Genomic DNA, 18,540 nt, shown 5'->3' on the forward strand with positions numbered 1-18,540 from the left:
TGATACTGTCCACTGAGGGAAAAGTGAACACCACCAGATATGCAGGAAGTGAAACATCACGATGTACATGAAAGGTTTGTGTGAAGGTATTTAACAAACTACTGTTGTACCAGTGAAAGGATGTTACACACTGAGACATGGTAGTGACTGAAGCTTGATTGCAGCACTGGTACCATGTCAAGAAGAAATCAAGGGACTGAAGAAAAAGACCGGCAATAAAAGGATCAATTGACATGCAGATGTGAACATAGTACACCTTGTGTATCCTGATCAAGAGCATAAATTATACACAACTGTCAAAAGGTCACACAGGAAGTGAACTGAATTGGAAGGATGATCATGGAATGATGCTGTTCACTGACAGAACACGTGAACACCACAGATGATACAGGGAGTAAAACATGAAGGATGCACATGGAATGATGTTGTGAAGCTATCAAGCAAACTAATTAATGTCATGACAGTGAAAGGACATTACACACTGAGGCATAGTGGTGGCCAAAGCTTGATGGCAGCACAGGCACATGTTGAACAAGACCAAGAATTGAATGACTCGCAAAGGATTCAATCCAACCAAGCGGTCTGGAAAAACAGACAGAGCAGAACTATGGGAAAAATCTCAAGGCAAGTCTTGAAGAAAGATGGAACAATAACAAGAGAAAATATATGAAATATGGCAAGAAGTCAAGGAAGAGCTATGGATGAACCTGGAAAGGGCATGAACTGTTCTGTGCAATCTGGCAGATACCAGATGAAAGAAGCTGATGAAGGAGTAGAAAATTACATGGCCATTGAAGGTGATCATACAAATGCATAATCGTACGGAGTCCCGAGAAAACAGTGCCAACAATAATCGAAGTAAACGTTGCTCCACAGACAAAAGAAACGAGAGGAGACTGGTAAAAAATGTGAAATATTGAAAGAAAAGGGAAGCTGACAAGACATACGCATGTCCATGAGAACGGAGGAGGAAAGATATTCATATTGGTGGTCTTTGGCAAACCATTACAAGTGCAATGCTCTCCTCTCAGATTGAAGCCAGTAAAATTTGGCAGTGATGAGAAGCACAAGAACTAAATGAACCTGCCACAGTCGCAGAGCAGGACATACCACAAAAGGGGTCATGGGGAAATTTTCAGAGTATCGAGAAATGAAAAAACTGAAGAAGACGACTAGCTACGTATAAAGGACCGATGAACACATAGATGTGGTGATGGTGTATCCTGATCAAGCACATGAATGCACAAGTGTCAAAAGGTGGCATGGGAAGTGAACTGAATTGGAAGGACGATCATGGAATGATACTGTCCACTGGGAGAACACGTGTACAACACAGAGGATACAGGAAATAAACGAGGCAGGATGCACACGGACTGCTGGTGAGAAGCAATTGAGCGAATCAACTAATGCAGTAACAGTTAAAGGACCTTGCATAGTTGTGACCAGAGCTTGATTGTGGCACAGGTACATTGTACATGTCAAACAAGACCAAGAACACAATGACCTGCCAAGGATGCTACAGGAGGTCAGGAAAAATAGAGTGTGTAGAACTTGGGGGGAGGGGGGAAGAAATCTCAAAGGCAAGTCACGCAGAAAGATGGAATAAAACAATGTGAGCAGAAATGAATATATTACTAGAAGAAAAAGGAAGTACCATGAAGATATACTTTCACACTCTGGCAGATGCCAATTGGAAGAAGCTGATTGTGAAGTGATCATATAAAAGCAGTATTTGTACATGGAGTCATGAGAAATCTGTGCAAAAAAAAAAAGAGAAATAATAATAATAATCCAAGTAAATGATGCTCCAGAGACAAATGAGATGAGAGGAGATTCACCAGAAATATTGTGAAATACTGAAAGAAAAAGAAGGGTGACACAAGAATGAAGATAAGTGGAAGAAAGAGAGGAGGGAGGAAACTGAAATTAAAACTGTAAAAACACCATAAGTGCAATGCCCTCTCCTCAGATTTGTCTCAGAATTCCATAATGTTGGCTGTGATGCGAAGGACAAAAGCCAAACAAACTGGCTGAGTCAGAGTAGATACAACGTACCAGGAAAGGGATCATGGAGAAATCTCTGAATAACAGCATGCAGAAATGAAAAGACCGAGGATGAAGACCAGCATAGAAGGACCAATGAATGTGCAGATAAAGAGATGATGTACCCTGATCTAGCACATAAGTACACAACTGTCAAAGGGTGCCGTGGGAAGTGAACTGGACTGGAAGGAAGGCCATGGCATGATACTGTCAACTGAGAGAACACATGAACACCACGCATGATGCAGAGAGTAAAACGGGCAAGATGGGTATGGAATGACGGCGTGAAGCTATTGATCAGATAAACTATTGTCGTAACAGTGAAAGGAATTACAAATGGACACAATGTGGTGCCAGGAGCTTGATTTACTACAGGTACACGTCGAGTAGGACCAAGAATGAAATGACATGCAAAGGATACAACCCAACCAGGAGGTCTGGAAACACAGACTGGGAAGAACTTGAGAGGAAAATCTCAGGGCAAGTTTGGGAGAAAGATGGAAAGTAAGAAGTGAAAATTTACGAAATATGGCAAGACGACGAAGCAAGAACTACAGATGAACCAAGAAAAGGCTTGAAACTATACATGAGGGTGCACACTGTGGCTGATACCATATGCAAGAAGCCAATTACGGACTAAAGGATACAGTGCCATTCAATTATACAAATGCAGGAGTGCATGGAGTCTGGGGGAAATCAGTGTGAAAAATCAATCAAAACAAATGTTGCCCCAGAGACAAATGAGATGAGATGAGATTCACTGAAAATATTGTGAAATGCTGAAAGAAACGGAAGACTGGTGCAAGAATGAAGACAAGTAGGAGAAGAGAGGAGGGAGAAAATTCAAATTAATCTGTGCAACAAACTCCCCTCAAATTCACCTCAGAATCCAATGAGATTGGCTGTGATTAGGAGCACAGAAATGAAATGAACTGGCCGAGTCAAAGAGCAGAATATACCAAGAGAGGAAACATGAGGAAACCTCTTTAAGTAGAGTGTGAAGAAATGAAAGGACTGAAGAAGCAGGAAGAAAGGAAATAGACAAATTGAAAAGAGATGAAATATATTGCAAGAAGGTAGACCAAGAACCACAGCTGAACCTGGAGAAGGCATGGAACTGTACATGAGGGTGCACATTGTGACAGATACCATATGTAAGAAGCCCATTACGGACTAGAGGATACAGGACCATTCAATTATACAAATGCAGGATTGCATGGAGTCGGGGAAAATCGGTGTGAAATATTAATCAAAACAAATGTTGCCCCGAGACAAATGAGAGGAGATTCACCAAAAATATTGTGAAATACTGAAAGAAAAGGAAGGTTGACACAAGAATGAAGACAAGTACAGGTACAATGTAGGAGAAGAGAGGAGGGAGGAAATTCAAATTTGTGCATCATTTTCCCCTCTAATTTACCTCAGAATCCAATAAGATGGACTGTGACGCGGAGCACAAAAATGAAATGAACTGGCCGAGTCAAAGAGTAGAATACACCAAGAAAGGAAACATGGGGAAATCTCTTTAAGAATAGTGTGAAGAAATGAAAGGATCGAAGAAGACAACCAGCGATACTCTAGTGAATGTGCAGATGTGGGGATGGTGTATCCTGATCGAGCGCATAAATATACAACTGTCAAAAGGTGACATGGGATTTGAACGGGACTGGAGGGATGATGATGAAATGATACTGTCCGATGAGAGAACACATGAGCACCACAGATATGCAGGAAGTAAAACACACAGGACGCACATGGAATGATGTTGTAAAGCTATTGGGGAAAAAAAAAGACTAAACTAATGTCATAACAGTAAAAGGACGGTACACATCGAGAAACAGTGGTATCGGGAGCTTGATTGTAGCGAGGGTACATGTCCAATAAGACCAAGAATGAAATGACCTGCAAAGGATGCAAACAGGTCTGGAAAAAACAGATTTGGCAGAACTTGTGGGAAAAACAACGACCAAAATCCCAAAGCAAGTCATGGAGAAAAAAGGAAAACACAAATTGAAAAAGAGATGAAATATTGCAAGAAGGTAGACCAAGAACTACAGTTGAACCTGGAGAAGGCATGGAGCTATACATGCACTATCTGTGCAGATACCAATTGGAAGAAGCTGATTGTGGAGTACAATGTAGAAGAAAAGGAAGGCTGACACAAGAATTAAGAAAAAGAAAAGAGAGGAGGAATATTCAAATCATCCTTTGGTAAACCATTTCCAGCAATTACAAATGGATGATGTTTAAACAGAGACATGCGTTTACTACCTAATGTTGGCACAGAACACAGGAAGGCAAAACTGAAAAAAAAAAAAAAAAAAAACAAGACTGAAGAAAGAAAGTCTATAGCACCCTTCTAATGATGAAATAGATATACTAGTCAGGCCATTAAGTAGGAACTATCTCAAAACTTGACCTGGATGAATCTCATTTTGGCTGTTCTGTGTGTCAGGCCCCACGTTCACAGTGGACATTTGTAGCACCGTTTTCATTGATTATGAGTAGCACGAAGGATCTTGAAATCTACATTATATTGCTCATGTGAGAATGTCTTTGGAAAAGACACACTTCCAATGAGTCAGAATAGTATTCGTTAACACAATTGAGCATCATAAGGTTGTTTGGGGTTTTTTTTTTGTGGGGGGGGGGGGGGAGGATGATTATGTCTGGAAGAGCTAATTGTAGATCATGGAAGAATATCTTTCTTTGAACAGTGCAATAGTCATGTATATATACAAATATTTATTTGATATCAGCTGGTACTGAAATAAACATCTATTTAATCAAACATTCTGCCTGTTTATGCATCAATTACTGAAAAGTAGGTAAAGAAGTGCATTGTGATTGTAAGCTTTTGACATATAAATATTTTACACAGTGTGTGTGCACGTGTAGATATGTGTTTGTTTCATTTAAATGTGACCTTGCACCGCAAAACCAACAAAAAAGTCGCCAGACATGGATTTTCAGTTAAGAGCAGATTCTGAAAGAGCAGACTCTAAGCTTTTAAATAATGTATAACTCAATTCAAATGGACACTCCTAGCCTATATAAATATTGGAAAGAAAGCACCCACTCTAGAAAAGTGTGAACTGAGGAAAGAGGCTCTGAAGTACAGGGTCTAATCAAGTGCTTAATCTTACTAAGCCGTGTTACATGTACCTGTGCCAAGAATGGGACAGAAAACAGGATGCAAACCACAGGAGCAACAACAATGAAGGGATTATCAGATTAAGCTGAAGTTGAGCACGCTCTATCAACACATTCTGTCCATGATAAACATCAACTTTCAAACCAGTACTTAACCTGTAGCATTATCCTTTCAAAAGTTATTACAGTGCAAAGGATTTTCAAGACATGAAAAAAGGCCTCTAAGACAAACCTGATCACATTACGCTACCAAAAGGGAGTTGTAGGAAACACTGCTGAAAACCTGCTTTCCCATTCATTTTATGATCCCACAGTCAAGAATAATATAGAAGAGTAGCTCACTCAGAAAGATGGCAACTCAAAGTTGACTTGGTTGACCTGTTTCATCTTTTTCGAGTCCTAACGTAAAATCAAGGGGTCTGACTTTTTGTTGGTTTTGTGATGCACGGTCACAAATGATGATGAGAGTAATTCAGCCATGTGACGAGTGCGGCAACAGGCAAAACTGTAGAAAATATTTTTATGTTGTGAACCTTATCTATAATACAGTGAACTCCTGTTATAACGGAAGTCCTCGGGACCGGCAGTTTTCTTTCGTTATATCAAAATTTTGTTTTAACCGAACAAATATACAATAAAAATAAATAGAGTGGATAATGCTGAAGCCTGAATTTTTACTTTGTAGTAACTGGAATTTTGTAATAACTGTGTTCGTTCTAATGGGAGTGCACTTTATCACTTCAATAGTACACTGTCATTTCAGGCTTTACTCTGGTTCTTTTGACTAATGACCAACTTCTTTGACATGTCCAGCATATACAGTTCTTGATGTTACAGGTACAGTGTATCAGGCAATTGACACATAGAATGAACACAATTGATAAAACAATTTTAATGGAATTAGTATGTATTTATTCCTGACACAAAGACGTATCTCGAACAGCACATACAATGTAGAAATAACACCTTCTGAGGTTAAATATTTTAGAGAAATATTCTTCTGGTCACATGGGAGCTGTCACTGAATTATAATACCAAAAAAAAAGTTTGTTTTTCATGATTTTACAAATGTGCATGACAAGGGGGCAAGAATAGTCTTCACAATCGGGGAAATTTTTAGATAAGGTCACTGGTCTGAAGATGTTGGACGAAAACTTAAATGCTTTCCCCTCAGAAAGTGCTCTACACATTAGAGTCACCATCCTGGGATCATAGTCAACAACTACTGTATGCAGCCAATTAGAAGACTTCAGAAGACAAATTCAAAGGGTCAAGGAAAAAAAAAGTAAAAAAAAAAGTAAGCATAAATTCTAGCACCAGAGGCTATGACCAGACTTATCTTGAAAAGCACACATAAGTAAAGACAGTATCATAGCTTGCGAGGTACATATTGACAATGCGTTAGAACGCTAAAACAAGTGACAAGTTTTTGTTCGCATTCCGAACAAAATTTGAGCACAAGAGGCTACGACAATAGAACAATTTTCTGGAAAAGCACAAAGTACAGATGGTATCGTAGCTTGTGAGGTACATATTCACAACACATGAGGAACGCTAAAACAAACATGGCGCACAATTTGTCTTACAGGACTACACTTGGGGCACAAGTGTAAATCCTACTCTTTCCCATCCACACACCTACAAGTGTACACAGCAGTTGCATACTTCATTCCATAATTTGTATACCTGCATTTTCTTTACTCCAAACGTTTGATCAAAAACTGCATTTTGAAAAAAAAAAAACAAAGGAGAAAATGCTAATATACAGTGATTAAAAAAGACTTCACTAATACAACATCACCTTCTTAGAGGGATATTTCTACTGCAGCCCTCTTAAACTGGTTCTTAAAATGTTTATTCATTTATCTATACACATAAATAAAATTACTTTACATTGATTGTCAACGTCATACCTGGACTACATCACATCCCGTACATCATACAAATAAGAAGTACCCAATTTCTTGCATCTTTCCTCTGTCAAAGCTTCAGCAACTACTTTCACATTATCCAGACCAGACACATTTACACTTTGAAAGAAACAAAAAATGCCAAAGAAAAGATGACATTATGCTCTGCATTAATTTTACAATTGTTCACTTCAGTAAGTGGTAATACAACTGTATTCCAGGAAAGGGGGATTCTACAGCAGAGATTGTCATGGTTATCTCATTTGACTTAGCTGTCCATTGTGCAACGATTGGGAACTAATCGGTGTGAAACCTTCACATTTTTGCAATTCTGCCACATCGTTAAAATCAGTTGATTTTGGTGTATTTTTTGTCAACATTACTGATTGCAATTCCGGATCACACAGTCAAGACTTCTAGAAAGCAAAGCAACTTTAGTTCCGTACACATTTTTTCTTCTTCTTCTTCTTTCACTAGCATCAAAACAGCTGAACAAAATCTTTTCAAGGAATATCGCCACATTACAAAGATTCACGGCCGTTGCATATGATAAGAACTTGATAAGAAGTCTGTTGGAAAACAAGCCTGGACATTTAATACACATCGTGGTTCACATTCATCAGAGAGCAAAACTTATTTCATTTTGAATATGATTTGTTGATGCAATAATGTTTTATGGCTTTTATAATCATGATCGGGGAAGTAAAGATCAAGGATTTACTATATAGTGAATCCACAGACGTGATTCTCTCTAAAGATTAACAAAATACAACCCATTTGGAGTCATATCTGCCAGGTCTAATTCACATACATCAATTTGATCAAAGCAGATGAAAGAGGGTGAACAAATCGTATGATTCAGCCTTGTAAGTCATTAAACCAATTGATATTCAACATTTAATATGATTAAATAATACAATGATTCCATTAGATTAGTAAGACAAAATACACCCTAGCATCAAAACTTTTTCGTAACAGTATAATTGCAGCTTCGTTTTGGCACAAAATACTGCAAAAAACAATAACATATATTCTCATTTCTTGGACATTTAAAAAGGAAAAAGACCAGAAAGATATGACAGGGAGTACAAAAATATATACTGAATAGATTTAAATATATTTTATTGACACAAACGATGACAGACAGCTTTCTCAGTAGACATATAGACATTAGATTCCAAGAATTTGTTTGAAAGAATACAAACTCTTGTCTTTTTTTTTTTGTTCTTTCTTGTAAGAGATGACATCTACATAGGTGGGCGTGGTTATACGCCACTCCTAAGCACACATTAGTTATTTACAGAAAAGTAAAGTGACCCCAGCAAGTTGTGTCCACAAGACATCCTTGTCGCAAAACGACGAAGAAAGCTCTCCTGAGCCTTGTAACATCAGACCGACACTGACGTCAATGGCACCACCCTTCCTAAATCAAGTTCCAAGGAACACCGACGAGAGCCCTCCGTCTCTCACACTCCATCACTGTGGGCAGGAATAGGAGGCGTGCTGTTTTCTCTCTGGCGTGCCATTCCATCGACTTCAGTTTCATATTTGTGTCTGCTGGTGGGTAGGAGCTGGACGAATCATTCGCTGGGCCGGAAAGCGCACATAAAGAGATTTCTCCTTCTGTATTCTCTTTCTCTCTCCTTTCTCTCTCTCTCACACTCGCTCACTCACATTTTTTTTTCTTCTCCATCTCTCCCTCTCTAGTCAAGCTTATGCGTAGAAGGGAAACTGTGAGACTGAGATATAAATATGGTATACGAAGTCCAGCTCCACCTGATTGTTACTGCCGAAGCTCTTGGCCCGCACTCTGACAATGTATTCTTGCGGGTGACGCAGCATCAGTCGCGTCGACAGCACCCCCGACCCGTCCGCATCTCTTCGGATACTGAAAGGTACCTGCAGGATGCGGGGAGGAAAAATATGATCATAGAAGTGTCCATCGTTCACAGTGCTCGGCAGCGTTGCACAGAAAGAGGTCACATGTTTCAGGATGGCCAATTTTGAAATGTCACGTCATTTCACTATAATAGTATGGGCTTTAGAATCACTGCAATCTGATCGGTCAATTGTCATGCACTGATTTTACTGATCCACACAGAGCCATGCATCCGGTAAAATCTGAACACATGGGTCAAATCTTGTAATTGTATTTCATGAATTTACGGGCCCATTTTATAACACAAATGATGCACAGGCCTATTCCGTGGATCAGTGCGACTTGGATGCTCTCGTTTAACTTTGGAACAGTCTAAAACCCACGAGCGCAGCGAGTGGGTTCAAACAGTTCCAAAGTTTAAATTTCACGCATTCAATTCTCACCCATCCACTCTGTCCTGTGCATCATTTGTCTTACTGTCTTACTAGAATCAGGGGAAGGGGCACTTACACCTTTAATGTCAGCACATACCCCTTCCTATGACATGATGATTATGCAACATCTTTAACCGTCTTCTGGACCAGTTTTCCATGACTTTGTACAAGATGCACAAGGTCGCTATACACAACAGGTTTGACGGAGTTCTATCGTGCCAAATCATGCAAGTTGATGAAGGTGCCGTTTGGCAAACGTACAAGGGGTTCCTGGATCCTGATAGGGACATGTGTTACTATACCCTACTGATTTGCACTAGGCCATATTGCCACTGTGCTTTCAGTTTCATCAATTTAAACTCTCAAGTTGGTGAACAAACTACGTACACTAAATTACTTGTGAGTAGAAACCTAGTGGGTTCTGTACGAAGTTAATGGAAATTTCAGAATCTTATGGAAGCTGTAAAATTATAGGGATATTTCTTTGTTGCTATTTAGGCAGCATGAAAAAACAGAAAGATTAGTATTAGCTCCTAACATGCTCACTCCGGTGTTCTTACCACTGAAAATACAGAATTGGTACAAGGTAAATAATGCATTATTATAAAAGGAGTTGAAATGACAGTTTAGCTTTTAAAACCTCATTTTACTATTCAAGTTTTAAAGTATCCCAACTTCCAAAAGACCAAACAGACTTTTTACCCCTTCCTTGGCTTTGTGGCAGCCCATTGGCAGGCACACACAGATATCTGGAAAGTAACAGTCAAATGAAAGAGATGACCTAATCCCCTAATCCCTGTTGTGTTGCCATGGCCTTCCTGTAGGACTGAGGCACATTGCTACACCTGAGTGGGTTTGCTAACTTTACAACTAGGCTAAGTTTGGAGGGATTATTGAATGCTGATAAAAAAGTTCGGCCAGCTAAGCTTAGTTCCTGGCACATGAAGGGTTAAAAGCTGTCTGGAGGAAGTCACCTCTTGATTTCATAGATAAGCGGGGTTGCTGAGATGGGAGGGGACTTACCTCTCTGTTTTCAATGGAGAAGTGTGTGTTGGTGTGCATGGCACCCCCTTCCCGCACCACGTGGAGACGTAGCAGGTCTCGGCTGGACTGTGTCTTGGTCAGCAGGGATAGCGTCTTGAACTGGATAATCTGGGCTAGGCTGTGGCAGCGACGCAGCTCGTTGCTTGGCAGATTGGACGGGCAGCTCTTGCGGCAGTACCTGTGATGTGCAGAGAGAAGTGAACCATTGTAAAGTACAATGTACTGTCATGGTACTTAACCCGTTAAAGACTAGTCCCACGTATTCTCAGACAGGTGTCTATGGGAAATGCATGCTATAGCAAAATCAGCTTGTCCTCTGTGACCTTAAAGATAATTAACCTTCTGGCACTTCAAAGTTCAGTTAAACATCTCTTCTTTAACAGCTCAGTAACATTAATGTCTTTCCTTACCCGGAATGAGCATCTCTGCTGTAATATTGAGGACAGGATGTCTCCAGACAGCTATAATTCCCTTGGCGATTGAAGCAGAGCTGGTTGGGAGGACAGCGTATTCCGTATACCACACACTCGTTGATATCTGTGGGCAATGGTTGAAAAGGACAGTCAAACACATACAATAATAACAACAATATAAATAACAACAACCACAATAATAATAATAATAATAATAATAACAACAAAGTTACGAACGACTTACGAATGATTGGTGATCAGCTCTGATGTGCTATACTGATCAGAATTTCCATAATTCAGCACAAGAACTGATCAACAGTCATTCTTAAGTCGTTCGTAACTTTACGAACAGCTTTATGAAACACCCCCCAGGTGCACTCGAAGAAGAAGAAAGGATAAAGATAAGGCAAAGTAACCAATACAATGGAGGACAATTTCTTTGTTAACTTTTGTTTTGTTTGACAATGGACTGATGACAGTTGTGTTGTACTCTCAATCTATGCAAGTGAAGTAGTCCAAGCAGATTAAGAAACAGAAAAGCACCCACAATTTGCAGCTCAAACTTCTGCAAAGATTTTGTGAGGTCTCTCTTCAAATAAATAGATTTAAAAAAAACAGCAAAACTCTCCATACGACATATATGATAACTTACTATTGGCACATGCATACCTTGTATCTCCATTATATTTTGCTGACATAAGATAGATACAATTGTATGAAATTATAAGAAGAGCTGATATGTCAATGTTTAGTAATATCAGATTATTATTTTTCTATAGATTTAACTTTATATTTGAATACAAACAGATGAAACTGTATCAAAATGAAAACGTTCATCAATATCATTTGAGCATCATCTAGACAAGACATATGTCTCTTTAAAACATTATGGTAATACCATAGGCATAATACAGACACGAGTGCCTTCAATGTAAGCTGACGTAGCGGAGAATTCTGACCTTCACAGAAAAGTCCATTTTCCGCAAGCACGTAGCCTGGTGGGCACTGGCAGTAGAAGCTGCCCTCAGTGTTGATGCACTGGTACTGGCACTGATTTGCAACCACACATTCATCGATATCTGCGTAGGGAGAGAAGGAAACGTACAGGAAAAGTCAAAATCATTTCACCTACATGTACTTGTCAAGGTGTGAGGGTTGTGAGTTCTTGTTTGATTGTTTGTTTGTGTGTGTGTTTGTTGTTGGTTTTCCTTGGATTGATCGGTTCAATACATCAACATTATTCAAAACAATTCGGTGGATTCATAATACAGTGTCCCACTTATTGGTTGAAGCGGACGGGCCAATTTCCAAATTCAGAGTCGACATGGCAGGCCCACAGAAATAGAACACATTATGTTCTATTTCTGTGGGCAGACCCAGCTGTCTATACCAAAAAGTATATACCAGTAAAAGCACATGCAGTATGCTGCGTGTGCTTCTACACTCTTTGGTCTACACTACCAGTCTAGACTATAAATGTGACTAGAGGTGTGTACGTTCACCAGCTTTCATGCGAGAGTTGTGTAAGCTTTTGAAGTTTTGCATGTATTTAATTGTGTCCACCAATTTTGTTGCCATCATTACGTGTGCACTGGTAATAGCCAACAGGGATATCATCCTGGTGCCTGCATGTGCATCTTAATCTGGCCACTATCTCGACATGCCACGTCAGTTTTGTCGCATCGCATGGTTTAGTATTGTAGTGGAGACTAGGTATCAGTCACAGACATTGCATTTTACGCGCAGTGCAGACTCTCCGATAGAAAAATAAGGATAAATAGAGGCTTACATCTCTGTGTGCCATAGGTGTCTGGTAATCATGTTCCCCATCCGAAGTCTAGATCTCTCTAGTCTACACTTACTGGTTTCTGTTGTTTAGTCTTCATGTTCAGAGTCAACGATTGTTATACTTGTTGGCCTACTGTAGGGTATTGTAGGCCTACTTTACTATTCATGTTTGTCGATCTAATACCACGTAACTGTTCTGAGATCTAACTTGAAAGTTAGACCTAAATCTACGCTGTTAAATTCACAAGCTGGGTATCTACATACCTCCTGTTACACACCATGCATTTTGTTTACTTCAAATGTACGTATGTGTAGAATACAATGCAGTTAGGTATATAGCTAGGCATACCAAAACGAGCCACAAGGACTTCGATGTTGACTATTTCCCATGAGGCATTGCAGATTTTGGCCTGCCCACTGCAACCAATACATGGTCCATCACATTTTGAATCCACTGATTCATACCCATTCCACCCATGGTCTTGCCCTAAATCTTGAAGTGAAATGACCACACGTTAGTTTTGCAATAATGCCATGTTACACAAGGTATTGAACCTTATAATGTGCTCAGATTCTTAGCTTCACTTGGCAAGGTCCATTATCATTATTTAGTAATTCCTCTGAACTTGACCCAATTCTAAAGTTACAGCAAGCCCACTCAGGTTTGGCAATGTGCCTTAGTCCAACAGGGGGACTGGGGTGACACAGTGGAGATTTGAGGGATGAGATTATCTCTGTTCATGGACAGTGGCGGATCCAGGAAGCACCGCACCAGGTGCACACCCCCCCCCCCTTTATTTTTTGTCAAAACAAAAGAAATAAAAGGAGAAAATGGGGGAGGGGTGCGTGCGCCCCCTTTAATTTTGTAAAGGTGCCCCCTCTTTACGGAATTCCTGGATCCACCCCTGACGGACAATTAATTTCGAAACATTTGATGCAATATTTGGTACCCTGGGGTACCAAATGAAAATTTGCCATATTGTGGATCTATCTTTTTTTTTTCACCACTGCACCCTGTGTCACAAAAATATGTGTAAAAGTAATTGTTACCATTATTATGCACAAAAATATTCTTCTTGTTTGTGATTATGCAATTATAATTAAGGCATGCATATAATAACTTTTTTACTCATTTACATGCTCTGTCGTAATCTTTGCTGTTTAATAATCATAGTGCATGTATGAACATGTTGACATGGAAGGAAAATCGGCATTAGGATCGTTATTGCTGAACCGATCTATGTTGGCGCTGATGATGAGAAAATAGTAGTCATGACAACATTACATAACTGTATGATAATGGACATGAGATGAGGCTACAGAATGCTGTATCCCAGGCTATGAAGGTACCTGGGATACGGCGTGCTGAATCATTTGTGGCGATAAGTGAACAAAGCACAATGAAGGGTTAATGAGCATCAACCTACAAATATGTAGCTCAGGATGAATGATTGAGCCTGGTTAATAGATGGGATGATGAAATGAAAAGCGTCGAAACAGCGCCTATGACTGTTGTGGCTGGTATGCTAATCACTGTTGGACTAACATGTTTAGAAATAGGTTGTCACACCCCTCCTTGTTTTTTGCATTATTTGGTCATGACCAATAACGCCTGAATGGAGCTCACATCTGTCCACAATCTGGGGCAATTTCAGTTGTTCCTTTGTTTTCATGTGAAAACATCAGCACAATCTCTGACAAACTTCACTTCATGATTAAGTTTGTCATCAAAGAACCATGTATTGCCGTTGAAGTTGCACTTCAGATATTTTGTCAGTTTGGACTTAATTTTCTTGCGAGTTCGCGTGTTTACCAACGTCAGCGTTGTAATACTACAGGCGACAAATGGAAAATTCGAGTGCCACTTTCGTCACATAACTGTGGCATCTATGCTGGTCAACGCTGGTAACCCTGATGTGTTCTTTTTGTGTATGACAACGTTTGTATTCCTGCATAGTATGCTGACTACACCACAGTATGGAGAACACGAATGAAGGTGTTAACACTACACGGGCATCGACCACAGCCTCGGTACCAGCAGTAACAGCCGTTAGCCTCAAGCTGCCTCAGTTCTGGCCCAACTTCCCGGCACTGTGGTTTGTTCAAGCAGAAGTGCAATTCATTACGAGAGGAATTACCACACAGCAGACTTGTTGCACATGCATGATTTTGTCCCTCCAACCTGAAATTGCCCATGAAGTGCAAGATTTTGCCATCATCCCTCCTCCACCTGACAATTATTACAAGCTGAAAGCTGAACTTATCAAGTGGACTAAGACCTCCGAACAGCAGAGCCTTTATCAGTTGCTACGAGTTGAAGAGTTGGGGGATAGCAATCATGCCCTCAGGATAGCAATGCTGCCCTCAGGATAGCAATGCAGCCCTCAGGATAGTAATGCTGCCCTCAGGATAGCAATCCTGCCCTCAGGATAGCAATCATGCCCTCAGGATAGCAATGCTGCCCTCAGGATAGCAATGCTGCCCTCAGGATAGCAATGCTGCCCTCAGGATAGCAATGCTGTCCTCAGGATAGCAATCCTGCCCTCAGGATAGCAATGCTGCCCTCAGGATAGCAATCCTGCCCTCAGGATAGCAATGCTGCCCTCAGGATAGCAATCCTGCCCTCAGGATAGCAATCGTGTCACTCAGAGATGCAGGACAGCATCTCTAAAGCAACTGTTTCTCCAGTGCCTGCCCAGAAATGTCTGACAAATCCTGGCTTCAACACCAGCAACCATCTCCATCAAGCAAGTTGCTGAGCTCCCCGACAAGATAACTGAGGTTGCTATTCCACTTTAATACAATAGTGAACGTCGGTGCTACAGCGCCACAGCGTCGCGCACACAACCAACTCCTCCTTTGCCAAATGTCACTGCAAGCGTTCCCGGAGACCCGGTTGCGTAGCCACACTCACAATGCATGTATGCAGGCTCACTTCCTGCCTGGGCAGCAGGGCCAACCATGCCAACACGGTGGCAGCCAAGGCCGCAACAGATCATACAGCGACAGGTGGAGCTATCAATCGAGACACATCAGTGGTCTGTGCTGATACCATTTGAGGTACGGTGACAACACTTAGTGCTGCAGGTCACTATGCCAATGCCAAAAGAAAGGGGAATGCCTGACACTATGCCCAAAGCACAGGGAAACAACACACCCAAGGGACTAAGCACAATCACCCGACCGACCACACGCTGATTCCTATACAGTGGACTCCCGTTATAATGAAGTCATCGGGACTGGCAGTTTCCTTTCGCTATATCGAAATTTCGTTATAACTGAACAAATAAACAATAAAAATACATAGAGTGGGTAATGTTTCAGCTTGAATTTTTACTTCCGTGTAACCGGAATTTTGTTATAACCGTGTTCCTTACAATAGGAATGAACTGTATACCCCTCCCCCCCCCCCCCCCCTATACAGTTTGTGTATGCAGGGGTATAACAAGTAAAGCTCTTCTGGCGCTGGCCAAACTCCATAAGTCATCTATTTCTCATTATCTGTATTTAATCCCTGACCTGCATAATTTTACAGCACAACTTGCAGGCAAACAGGTTTTCACAAAACAGGATTTCCTTCAGGCCTATCACCAGATCCCAGTTCATCCAGATATCATCCACAACCACAACAACAAAATTGCCATCGTTGGATCACTGGGCTTCTGAGATGTACAAATTGACACAAATGCCTTTTGGCCTTTGCAACATTGTCCAGACATTTCAGCGATTTACAGACAAGGTCCCACCCAGACTCTCTTTTGTCTTCACCTCCATAGACGATCTACTCATCACCAATCTGTCTCGACAACGAACATCCCCTCCACGCTCTGTTTGCACAGCTTGCCAAGTATGGAGCCACCATCAACCTCACTAACTGCATATTCAATGCAAGTGTTAGTGAGCTTGATTTTTCTCAAACATCATGCAGATCAGCAAGGCATAAGCCACATCTGGGAGAAAGTGAAGACCATTTCCCTCAGCATTTGTATGTCAGTTAGGAAACTCTGTCGTTTTCTCTGCCTTGCAAATTTTTACAGAAGCTTTGTGCTGAACTCGGTCGCAATGCACCATTCACAGATGCACCATGCCATAAACCCAAGAGAAGAAACAAACCAAACAAATGGATGTAATGATCATGAAATTGCATTAACCGCATGTGAAAGATGCGCACATCAGCGGGCTTGCACTTGCATAGCTTGCTAGAAAGCCAAAGTACCTGGACATCACAATGTGAAATCCCCCTTGGGATTTATAATGTCCATTTTCAGCACATCCTTATCGACATTGTTGGTCCTCTCCACCCCTTGAACGGATACAAATACCTCCTTACGTGTGTGTGGACCGTTCTAGCAGATGGGTTGATGCTATCCCTATTCATGATATCACGGCCAAAACCATCAGATGCACGTCCACTAAGATGATACAGGGCAAATCTCTAGTACTCCCAGGCAAGATGATGGTTTCCATGCCCGTGACTGATGTGAACAAGCCCGCCAGGTGTATATGGATCGCATACACAATTACATGTCAGCTTTACAGCCAGGACAGACAAGAATGCAAAACAATGCAGCCATAATGCCTTCTGAGTTGGCAGATTTCCTCACATTTTCTTTCGCCCTCTGCAACCGCCATATGCTGGACCATACATGGTGCTGTGCAAATCTCCAAAACATTTTACTTTGGATATCAGCGGCAATAAGGGCATCGTCTCAGTTGACAAATTCTGGCACCGGTCTCCTAGCCAGTTTCTGTTAGTCAGTGAGTAGATGCTATGCTACAATGATCATGTGACTAACAATACGTGGCATCTATGGGGTCATATCGATACGCTGGCTACCTCGTGTCCATGGAACCAGCACTTTCATCTTTCGGCACCGGCCTCTTAGCCAGTCTCTGTTAGTCAGTGAGTAGATGCTATGCTACAATGATCACGCAACTAACAATGCGTGGCATCTACGGGGTCATACCAATGCACTGGCCGCCTCGTCTTCTCATGCCGTCGGGACATTCCACTTTATTCGTGCGCTCCGAGTGGGGCTGCTCGTAACCGATACACGTCTTCTTGTCTGGCAGTCGGATCTTCCCGGGAGCACAGATGCACTCGTAGTCTCCTCGAAGATTGCGGCATTGGTAGGTGCATGGATTGTCGAGACATTCATTGATGTCTGGAAAAGTGGTAATGACAGCAGACATGTTCACTAATATATTCACATTTTTTATGCTCACCTTAAAGCAGATATTCTTCGCAATAACTACAAACTTTGTTGAAGGCTGCGGCTGACATTGCAATGACTAATGTTGGAAAATTAGATCTGGTGTACTGAAATGTACTCAATGGAAACGGGTAACTAAACAGCTCATTAGTGGATTCTCATGTGAAACAAATACCTCTGAATTTTTTAAATATTAGAATATAGAGTATCGGTGATTTAAACACAAATTCGTTAGTGATAACCAAATATTTAATGGTTGCCTGCATTTGAATCTTGAATGAAGCTGAAGATTGGTTCTTTTCAAATATCAAAGGACATTAGCCCTCCCCCCCCCCCCCCAACCCCAACCATCCCCAACCTTAGGGAATAGTAGGAAGGGGTAACTCATATGCAACCAACACAGCCTAGCTGTAGTCGACTGGCCCGTTTTGGACAACGTCTGCCTTATGCCAAAAGAACCTTAAAGAACTTCCCCTGTTATGCCAAAAGGGCACTAATAGTGTACAAAAGTCTATAGCGTTAAGGGCCTTTTTGCATAACAGTGGAAGTGGTTTAAGGCCCTTTTGGCATAAGACCGACGATAACAGAATTGTCGTGACAAGGATACCCACCTGTGCATAATCTTCCTTCGGCCCGCAGTCCACGAGGGCACAGGCAAACATA

General features: G+C 41.1%; 1 protein-coding gene across 1 annotated transcript in view; it reads right to left on the bottom strand.

The window, feature by feature from the left end:
* Nucleotides 1–8,454: 8,454 nt before the first annotated feature.
* The window catches only part of LOC139713105 (hemicentin-1-like), a 143,842-nt gene continuing 133,756 nt past the window's right edge, over nucleotides 8,455–18,540 (bottom strand). The window contains exons 64-69 of the mRNA XM_071624865.1: nucleotides 18,489–18,540; nucleotides 17,632–17,829; nucleotides 11,836–11,955; nucleotides 10,874–11,000; nucleotides 10,443–10,641; nucleotides 8,455–9,005 (exon numbers count right to left, since the gene is read on the bottom strand). The exon at nucleotides 18,489–18,540 is cut by the window's right edge and continues 71 nt beyond it. Coding sequence (XP_071480966.1) covers nucleotides 8,820–9,005; nucleotides 10,443–10,641; nucleotides 10,874–11,000; nucleotides 11,836–11,955; nucleotides 17,632–17,829; nucleotides 18,489–18,540 — 882 coding nt within the window. The 3' untranslated portion in view covers nucleotides 8,455–8,819. The remainder of the gene's footprint in view (nucleotides 9,006–10,442; nucleotides 10,642–10,873; nucleotides 11,001–11,835; nucleotides 11,956–17,631; nucleotides 17,830–18,488) is intronic.

This window comes from Diadema antillarum, unplaced genomic scaffold, assembly GCF_040938485.1.
Source record: "Diadema antillarum isolate AM-2024a unplaced genomic scaffold, OU_Dant_1.0 scf00000042, whole genome shotgun sequence".
Lineage (NCBI taxonomy): Eukaryota > Metazoa > Echinodermata > Echinoidea > Diadematoida > Diadematidae > Diadema > Diadema antillarum.